Consider the following 10,000-nt stretch of genomic DNA (forward strand, 5'->3'; position numbering starts at 1 on the left):
CTCTCTCTCTCTCTCTCTCTCTCTCTCTCTCTCTCTCTCTCTCTCTCTCTCTCTCTCTCTCTCTCTCTCTCTCTCTCTCTCTCTCTCTCTCTTCCTATCTCTCCCTCTCTCTCTCTCTCTCTCTCTCTATTTCTCCTCCTCAGATCTCTGGATCTCACCGGTCCCTTGTTTTTGGGCGGAGTGCCCAACACGCCAGATAATTTTCCGTTCCACACCCGAGAGTTTATCGGCTGTATGAAAGACCTCCACATCGACAACAGTCTTCTGGACCTGGCTGGATACATCGCTAACAACGGAACTCTACCTGGTCTGTATGGTTGTTGCACACTGTGAGGTCAAGCCTAACATTCACCTCAGTAAAGTGTTATCTTCGTCATGCGTTGCTGTCATTGGGAAACGAAGTGAAAATGTTACTGAAGTGGAAATGAGCATTCACCTCTGATGTACAGGAAGCCGCCATTTTGGGTGAGCTTGTGTAACGTGGTGGTTTTCTCCGGTTCTGATAGGCTGCAGTGCCAAGTCGCCCTTCTGTAAATCCAACCCGTGTCAGAATGGAGGAACTTGCAGAGTGAGTTGGGAGACCTTCTCATGTGACTGCCCCCTAGGTTTTGGAGGGAAGGACTGCAGTCATGGTGAGAAACACACTGAAACTTACCGAGATTCCCTAAAAACATGCCACTTCGGTACAGCTATGACCGTAAGTGACTTTTCCGTAGCAGGTTAGGAGAATTAACCTAGAAGGTTAGGAGAATTAACCTAGCAGGTTAGGAGAATTAACCTAGCAGGTTAGGAGAATTAACCTAGCAGGTTAGGAGAATTAACCTAGAAGGTTAGGAGAATTAACCTAGCAGGTTAGGAGAATTAACCTAGCAGGTTAGGAGAATTAACCTAGCAGGTTAGGAGAATTAACCTAGCAGGTTAGGAGAATTAACGTAGCAGGTTAGGAGAATTAACCTAGCAGGTTAGGAGAATTAACCTAGCAGGTTAGGAGAATTAACCTAGCAGGTTAGGAGAATTAGGTCAACCAAAGTCCCGATACGTATCCAGTATAGGCTTTTCTCACATATGATAATAATGGTCGGAACGGAGCAATTGGAATGGCATCAACCACACATAAACCATGTGTTTGATGTATTTGATACCATTCCAATGATTCCACTCCAGTCATTACCAAGAGCCTGTTCTCTCCAATTAAGGTGCCACCAACCTCCTGTGATGAACACCTACAGTACACTCACACACCTCACTGACTCTAGTCCTTCTCTCCCCCCCTCCCCCCCCCCTAAAGTGATGCCCCACCCACATCGTTTCCTGGGAAACAGTGCCCTCTGGTGGGACCTGAAGAATGACGTGACCATCTCCACTCCCTGGTACCTGGGGCTGGTGTTCAGGACGCGGGCCAGGGATGGCACCCTGCTGCAGGCACAGGCCGGACAGTACACCAGCCTGGTCTTCCAGGTCTCTACACGCCTGTGCTGCCTTACCTGCACTAGTTTATCTCTGTCTGTCTGTCTGTCTGTCTGTCTGTCTGTCTGTCTGTCTGTCTTCCTTCTTTGTAAATGGGTCAGTTTATGTTGGAGTAATACCAACCTGCAGGGGGATTCCAAACCATGCTATGTAACACGTAACACGTGTACTCACCAATGTATCTGTGTTGCCGCGGCAGCTGGTGAGCGGTCAGCTGGTGTTCTCAGTGACCAAGGGGTCGACGCGGCCAGTGCGCCTGCGTCTGGACCAGGTGCAGGTGAGCGACGGACGCTGGCATGACCTGCAGCTGGAGCTCCGAGACGTCCGCAGCGGGAGGGAGACGCGCTACGTGGCTACTGTCCGCCTCGACTTCGGCCTCTTCCAGGTGAGAGTCCCACATTGTCCCTACTCACTGCTCTGAAATCAGATTTAATGGGTTTATTTGGGGGACGGTTAAACTGATCCTGGATCTGCGCCTAAGGGTGACACAATAACGCCCTATCGCTCTTTGCAGTGCAGACGTCTCAATGCAAATCTGAGCCTCTAATCTGGCCCTGTAATCCCGTAGGTCGGTAATCCCAACATCCAATTCTAAAGCCAGTGTAATGGCTCTCTGCCTGGCTATGTGTCTGTGTCTGTCACTCTTTCTATCCCCGAACCTGTCCAACCCTTTCTATCTATTCTGTTCTTTTCTCTCACTTATTCAGTCTTTCCTCCCTCTCTTTCTCTAACTACATCTAGTTGTAAGCACTGACTGTCATTCTGAATAAGAGCGTCTGTTAACGGACTGATCTCTTTTCTCTCTCTCTCTCTCTCTCTCTCTCTCTCTCTCTCTCTCTCTCTCTCTCTCTCTCTCTCTCTCTCTCCCTCTCTCTTTATCTCACTCTCTCTCTCTCCCTCTCTCTTTATTCAATTCAATTCAATTCAAGGGGCTTTATTGGCATGGGAAACATGTGTTAACATTGCCAAAGCAAGTGAGGTAGATAATATACAAAAGTGAAACAAACAATACAAATTAACAGTAATCTCTCTCTCTCTCTCTCCCTCTCTCTTTATCTCTTTATCTCTCTCCCTCTCTCTATCTCTCTCTATCTCTCTCTCTCCCTCTCTCTCTCTCTCTCTCTCTCTCTCTCTCTCTCTCTCTCTCTCTCTCTCTCTCTCTCTCTCTCTCTCACACTCTCTCTCTCCCTCTCTCTTTATCTCTCTCTCTCTCTTCCCTGTCTCCCAGGGCACAGTGATAGTGGGGAATGAGATCCATGGGCTGAAGGTGAAACACCTTCATGTGGGCGGAGTCCTGGGCTCGGGGGAGGTGCAGAATGGGATACGGGGCTGCGTCCAGGTATCTTACCCACTGCCCATAATTAATTTTGGGACTCTTATAGACCTTTTGTGTTAGCATGTATGGTATAATGGTCTATGGTCTTACAAGATTCTGTTTGACACCTAATTCGTCTGTGTTGTCAGGGGGTTCGTTTGGGGGTGCGACCGGACGCCCCCCTCCTGCCCCACCCGTCCAAGGCTGTCAAAGTGGAGACGGGCTGTAGCGTTGGCAACCCCTGTGTCTCCTCCCCCTGCCCGCCCTACAGCCGCTGTAGTGATGATTGGGAACGCCACACCTGTCTCTGCGAACCAGGTAAGATACTTCAAGAGAGAGTTTGTGAGCGAGAGTGTGCGCGTGTATATGTATGTGCAGGCGTTTGTGAAAGGACCTCATTTAATCCCTCTGTCGGCAAATTGTACAAAACTACAAAGTGAGACGACTTAAAAGGGAAAGAACATTTGCTGGAAGGTGTGATGAAGAAAGAGCGGGGGGGGGGACCAGAGAGTGAGAGAGGAAGCAATGAGCGCCGTGGGGGGAGGAGAGGAATTGGAGAGGCTCAGACATCCCTTCTAACACAAACAACCCCTCCCTGTTAGCGCAGCGTGGCAACAAAGAGAGACAGTCAAATACAGTGCACACGCAAGTGGGTTTGTCGGAGATGTCTAAGACGCCGCCGCAGTGGACACGTACCGCAGCGATGGCTTTCATTAGCCAAATGAGCATTAAATATCAAACAGGCCAATGGGTGTCAGGGGGAGACAAATCAAAGTTTCATCATACCAGGGGTGCTCTGAATAATTCCCTCTCATCTTTGGTACGCCGGTGCGGTGGCAGTACGGAGGCGCCGCAACGCCTGTTGAATTAGCTCAATGGCTCGGCTCACACACAGGACAACATTTACAGCACTGTTCCCACGCTATGTACTACAGACACACACACACACACACACACACACACACACACACACACACACACACACACACACACACACACACACACACACACACACACACACACACACACACAGGGCACTGACACAAGGACATCTGCTGTTAGTGTGGTGCTGTGTGAGGCGGTTAGTGTGTGTGTGTGTGTGTGTGTGTGTGTGTGTGTGTGTGTGTGTGTGTGTGTGTGTGTGTGTGTGTGTGTGTGTGTGTGTGTGTGTGTGTGTGTGTGTGTGTGTGTGTGTGTGTGTGTGTGTGTGTGTGTTATCATGCACAGGATAATTAGGCGCAATAAAAATGTGTTTCTTTCGACAGATTCAGTTGTATCGACCCAGAGCCACTGTGATGGCTAGGGGGTAAAAGCTACACCGCTCCGTAGTCAGAGAACACATGTTCTGAGAACACAAAATGCAGGCTTTAAGACTCCAGTAGTTTCCCACCGCAAGGACAGTGCCACTGTGTGCACTTGTATGCGATCAAGGCCAACGTCTCTGTCTTTTGTCAGTTTCTTGATATCCTTACACGGCGAGTTCAAGGACGTCGTGTAATAGGCGCGGGATTCTTTGCCAGGGACTTCTTTTCGAGGAGCTGTTCGCAGAAACAGGCTCACGGCTCAAAGCGCTCACCTGGTTCTATGGGGAGATTCTTTCCCGCTGTTTTATCTGGTGTACAAAATGGTGTGAGAAGAGCTCTATTGAGACGATGGCCGCTTAATATTGAGTTCCTAGAAAACAAAACAGCGAAACACCATAGATTTCGTGGACTGTATGGCTCTATGGTTTTGCTGTTTTTGTTTTCTATAGGTTTCTATAGCGAGGGCTATGTTCTGGAAACGCTATGTATGTTTTTGTGCGAAAGCTGTTGTTGCGTGTAGCATGCATACACGCACGAATGTCCAGAGCTTTCTGCTTGTTTTAGGCTTCAATGGTCCTTTTCAAAGGACTGATCTTTTTATATTAAGATGTGGGTGTGTTCCCATGGTAATGACTGTGTGTGTGTGTGTGTGTTGTAGGTTTCTATGGTAAGGGCTGCAAAGATGCGTGCCACCTGAACCCATGTGAGAACAATGCCCAGTGTCACAGGAAGCCCAGCTCATCCCACGGATACATCTGCGACTGTGGAGACGACCACTACGGACAGTATTGTCAGCACAGGTCAGTCTGTCAACCGTACATACAACTATAGATCAACCATACTACAGCAACTATTCCTCAACTGTGGAGCAACTGTAGATCAACCACGACGACCGGTATTGTCAGCGCAGGTCAGTGAGTCAACCACGCGTCAACTATAAATCAACTAGCTATTAACATCATGTTATACATCTGTGACTTGTGGAGACGTTAGATGACTGAGCCCCGGCAGTATGACCGAATTCCAAATGTCTCTCTGTGTTTCTAATGTTCGTAACAGTACACCGCAGCAGTGCCTGAGGCTGAAGCAGGGTTGAGACAGCAGGGCAGCAGTGTTCGGCGGTGCTCTGCTCTGTCAAAGTGGCTTTTGTTGTCCTTTCCCCCCCCCCCCTCACTCACATATGCCCTAATCCACAGGAGAGGATAAGAGAAGACTTACATTTATCTGTGATGATAAAACACAGTGTATATCTGTGACCCGGGCATCACCCCCGCCCCCATGTGAAATCCCTCCCAGCTTTAGGTGTCAGATCTTTCCTGCCCTCTTCCCTTTGATCTAGGTACTGTGATGTGCTCTGGGATGTACACTGTGGCCTATATAGCAGACAGGGAGTGAAACTGAAAAGAACTGCCACTTTTAAAGGTCCAATGCAGCTGTTTTGTCGCAATATCCAATATTTTCTGGGTGACAGTTAAGTACCTTATTGTGACTGTTTTCAATTCAAATGGTTATTAAAAAGATACCAAAATAGCTTCTTAGCGAAGAGCAATTTCTCAAATAAGAATTTTGCAAGGACTGTCTGGGAGTGGCCTGAGTGGGGAGGGGAAACGGAAAACGAACTGTTATTGGCAGAGAGGTTTGGAACTCTCTTTCTTATTGGTCTATTAACTAACTTACCGCCTGGTGATGTCACCAGACAGGCCAAAACTCCATCCCACCAAAACAGGCTGAAATTCCAGGCGGTCTTTTCAAACAGCTCTTACACTGATATAAACACAACATGCAATATATATTTTTTTTTTTACTGAGTTACAGTTCATATAAGGAAATCAGTCAATTTAAATAAATTCATTAGGTCCTAATCTATGGATTTCACATAACTGGGCAGGGGCGCAGCCATGGCTGGGCCTAGGAGGGCATAGGACCACCGACTTGGGAGTCAGGCCCACCCACTGGGGAGCCAGGCCCAGCCGATCAGAATTAGTTTTTCCCAACAAAAGGGCATTGTTACAGACAGAAACACTCCTCAGTTTCATCAGCTTTCCGGGTGGCTGCTCTCAGAAGATTCCGCAGGTGAAGAAGCCGGATGTGGAGGTGGGCTGGCGTGGTTACACGCGGCCTGCAGTTGTGAGGCCGTTTAGACGTACTGCCGAATTCTGTAAAACGACGTTGGTAGAGAAATTCCTGCAGTCAGCACGCCAATCGCTCCCTCAAAACTTGAGACATATGTGACAATGCGCTGTGTGACAAAACACAACACAAGGCACATTTTAGAGTGGCCTTTTATTGTCCCCAGCACAAGGTGCACCTGTGTAATGATCATGCTGTTTAATCGGCTTCTTGATATGCCACACCTGTCAGGTGGATGGATTATCTTGGCAAAGTATAAATGCTCACTAACAGGGCTGTAAACAATTTTGTGAACAACATTTATTGAGAAATAAGCTTTTTGTGCGAATGGAACATTTCTGGGATCTTTTATTTCAGCTCATGAAACATGGGACCAACACTTTACATGTTGCCTTTATATTTTTGTTCAATATCCATACAAAACACAGGAAATCACATTTTTGGACTGCATTGGGCCTTTAACACGTGTGTCTGTGTGTGTGCGTGTGTGTGTTTCACTGTGTGTTTGTGTTTCACTGTATGCGTGTGCGTGCGTGCGGTGTGTGTGTGTAGGATTGACCACCAGTGTCCACGTGGTTGGTGGGGCTCTCCAACATGTGGGCCCTGCCACTGTGACGCCAGTAAAGGATTGGATCCCGACTGCAACAAGACCAGCGGCCAATGCCACTGCAAGGTGACTTGCTCGCTGTGACACACACACTCGCTCATATCAGCAGTAACTACTCTTACCGATAATCAACTCATATCGTAACCCCCCAGGCACTGATCCATGCTCTTACATACCTCAACAGACCTATCATCGCCGTTACCTATGGTTTTCTAATCAACTCCGAGCTGTAACCCCGGCCTAGCCCGTAATCCCTGTTGGTGACCTTAATCTCTAATCCTTGATACTGATCCTGGCTCTAAGCTGACGATGTTGTCAAACAAGCACTATTTTAAGAGGCATCATCAGCAGCTTCATCTTGTTAATCTGAACGCACCCCATTAGCCTTTAACACTCTTAACGCCAACAGACACCCCCTTATCCATCATACCCCCTCCACACTGTGACCCCATCTTAAATCCTTTTTCAAGAACAGGAAAGAAGCACGTGTCGTTGACTTTCAGTAGCACCGTTTCTTTAACTGTAGTTTTCCGTGTGCTTTTCTTTCTAGTTTTCCTCACATAATTCAAGTTGATGAATTGCTCTTTTACGCGACTTTACGTGCTATGTGCTGGTATTCCGAAATGCTCACCTGACAATATTTTTGTCTGTCTTTTTTGTGTTTGTCTGTCCACGTCTCTGTGTGTCTCCCTCTTTCTCTTTTTTCTGTGTGTTTCTTTTTTTCTTCATATAAATGTGTATGTAAATGTTTATGTAAATGAATATGTAAATATCTATGTAAATGTCTATGCCTGTATATGTCTGTGACTTTGCTTTGTCTGTCCTTTGTGTCCATTTGGATGTGCTTGTCTTTGGTCTGAATGTGTATGCGTCTGGGTGTCTATGTGTATCTGTGACTTGTTTGTCTCTATCTCTGTCTGTGTGTGTCTATCTCTTTGTGTGTGTCTCTGTCTGTGTGTCGGTGTGTCTATCTGTCTGTGTGTGTCTGTCTGTCTGTCTGTGTGTGTGTGTGTGTCTATGTCTTTATGTGTGTGTCTCTGTCTGTGTGTCTCTGTCTGTCTGTCGGTGTGTCTATCTGTCTGTCTGTGTCTGTCTGTCTGTGTGTGTGTGTGTCTATGTCTTTGTGTGTGTGTCTCTGTCTGTCTGTCGGTGTGTGTGTCTGTCTCTCTGTGTGTATATATCTGTGTGTGTGTGTCAGGAGTTCCACTACCGCCCGCGGGGCAGTGACTCCTGCCTGCCGTGTGACTGCTTCCCTGTGGGCTCCTTCTCCCGGTCATGTGACCCAGAGAGTGGCCAGTGCCCGTGTCGGGCTGGCGTGATTGGTCGACAGTGCAACATGTGCGACAACCCCTTTGCCGAGGTCACACAGACGGGCTGCGACGGTAAGACAGAGGGATTCCTCTCCTCCTACCTGTGATCGTCTCTTTCTCTCTTCCTCTCACATCTTCTCTGTGCTTCCTGGTTCTCGGATTCCCTTATTCCTCTAGATGAAATTGAGTATACTAACACTCTGTTTGCCCCTCTCTCTCTCTCTCTCTCTCTCTCTCTCTGTGTCAGTCATTTATGACGGCTGTCCTAAGACCATCACCCTGGGGATCTGGTGGCCCAGGACTAAGTTCAACCTGCCAGCAGCCGTACCTTGTCCTAAAGGATCTGTGGGTTAGTCCCTCAACCTTCTCCACATTCACTGTAGTTAACTGCATATCTGTAGATAGTATCATTCCTGAGTCTTCCAAAGAAGGAAAGATGATAGCAGCTCTCATAAAGACTCATAAAGACTCAGGATCTATAAAGACTATTCCCAGATAAACACCCCATTCCTTTGTTAGCTAGTATGGTGTTTGAAAGTACCCCATCCCCCCTGTTGTTTTTTAGTGTTGTGGATGGGTTATACAGGTATTAGTAGGTACAGTATCTGACTGTGTCTGTTCTCTCCAGGTGCTGCTATCAGACACTGTGACGTGGAGAGGGGCTGGCTGGAGCCGGATCTCTACAACTGTACCTCTCCTCCCTTTGTGGAGCTCAATGCAGCGGTACAAATACTCTGCTGCCCAATTACTCATATTGATCGGAATTGTAAAGGATGGAATGGTGTCTAATAAAGTGTGTGTGTGTGTGTGTGTGTGTGTGTGTGTGTGTGTGTGTGTGTGTGTGTGTGTGTGTGTGTGTGTGTGTGTGTGTGTGTGTGTGTGTGTGTAGCTGGAGTCGGTGGAGCGGAACGAGACAGAGCTCAGCACCATTATCGAGAAGAAACTAGCCCACCAGCTCCGTGATGTCACTGAGGCCACACCCCGTCTCTATGGCAATGACCTTCAGATTGCAGAGCGGCTACTGTCCCGCCTGTTGACCTTTGAGAGTCTGCAGACAGGCTTCGGCCTGACCGCCACCCAGGACGCACACTTCAACGAGGTGAGGGTTGCCCGGCAACGTGCTCGTAAGACACGTCAGTCGAGTTTGGAAAATGTCGTTTTATTTGTCTGTCTGTCTGTCTGTCTGTCTGTTTTATGATCTGAATCTGATCTTGGCTCTGATCTAATCCCATGTGATGTTTCCACCTCACCAACTGAGCAATTAACATTGTCTACTTCGCCTTTTGTCTCTGTGCTCCCTTTACCTCAAACTCCCTCCCTCCCTCCCTCCCTCCCTCCCTCCCTCCCTCCCTCCCTCCCTCCCGCCGGCTCATGCTTTTATTCTACCTTCTGCTACCTGTCTCAATCTCACTTCTTCTCTCCCTCCCCCTCTCCTCTCCTCCCCTCTCCCTCTCTGTCTCCAGAATGTTCTGCGGGGCTGCAGTGCGGTGCTGGGTCCAGACAGTGCAGGGTTGTGGCGGGCCCAGAGCCAGGTCCAGGGAGGGGCAGGTGGGCTGGCTGACCTGCTGGAGCAGTATGCCCAGACGCTGGCCCAGAACATGAAGCTCACCTACCTGAACCCAGTGGCCCTGGTTGCCCCCAACATCGGTGAGTCACCGCCCCCAGTGAGCAACAGGCTGCTGTCTTTCCCTTTGTATGTGGTGTGCTCAGTACATTGTGTCATGTAAGGTCTAACTCTCTGGACTGAGTGGTTGTTCCTCGTTTATTTGCAAGGTCAAGTAGTCAATCCATGCAAGTGTGTAGGCCGCCTAGCGAAAACCCTGTGAACAGCAGTGTGTCTAGATCCAAGTTCTGGTTTTGTCAGGAG

At 48.4% G+C, this 10,000-nt stretch overlaps 1 protein-coding gene across 1 annotated transcript in view; it reads left to right on the forward strand.

Annotated features, from left to right (window-relative positions):
• The window catches only part of LOC139557051 (cadherin EGF LAG seven-pass G-type receptor 3-like), a 46,473-nt gene that overhangs the window by 21,149 nt on the left and 15,324 nt on the right, over positions 1–10,000 (forward strand). Inside the window, exons 8-20 of the mRNA XM_071371371.1 lie at positions 144–307; positions 507–632; positions 1,289–1,458; positions 1,667–1,852; positions 2,696–2,806; positions 2,932–3,100; positions 4,745–4,886; positions 6,769–6,889; positions 8,022–8,205; positions 8,381–8,482; positions 8,762–8,856; positions 9,023–9,232; positions 9,597–9,780. Coding sequence (XP_071227472.1) covers positions 144–307; positions 507–632; positions 1,289–1,458; positions 1,667–1,852; positions 2,696–2,806; positions 2,932–3,100; positions 4,745–4,886; positions 6,769–6,889; positions 8,022–8,205; positions 8,381–8,482; positions 8,762–8,856; positions 9,023–9,232; positions 9,597–9,780 — 1,964 coding nt within the window. The remainder of the gene's footprint in view (positions 1–143; positions 308–506; positions 633–1,288; positions 1,459–1,666; positions 1,853–2,695; positions 2,807–2,931; positions 3,101–4,744; positions 4,887–6,768; positions 6,890–8,021; positions 8,206–8,380; positions 8,483–8,761; positions 8,857–9,022; positions 9,233–9,596; positions 9,781–10,000) is intronic.

The sequence above is a fragment of the Salvelinus alpinus genome, chromosome 28 (genome assembly GCF_045679555.1).
Source record: "Salvelinus alpinus chromosome 28, SLU_Salpinus.1, whole genome shotgun sequence".
Lineage (NCBI taxonomy): Eukaryota > Metazoa > Chordata > Actinopteri > Salmoniformes > Salmonidae > Salvelinus > Salvelinus alpinus.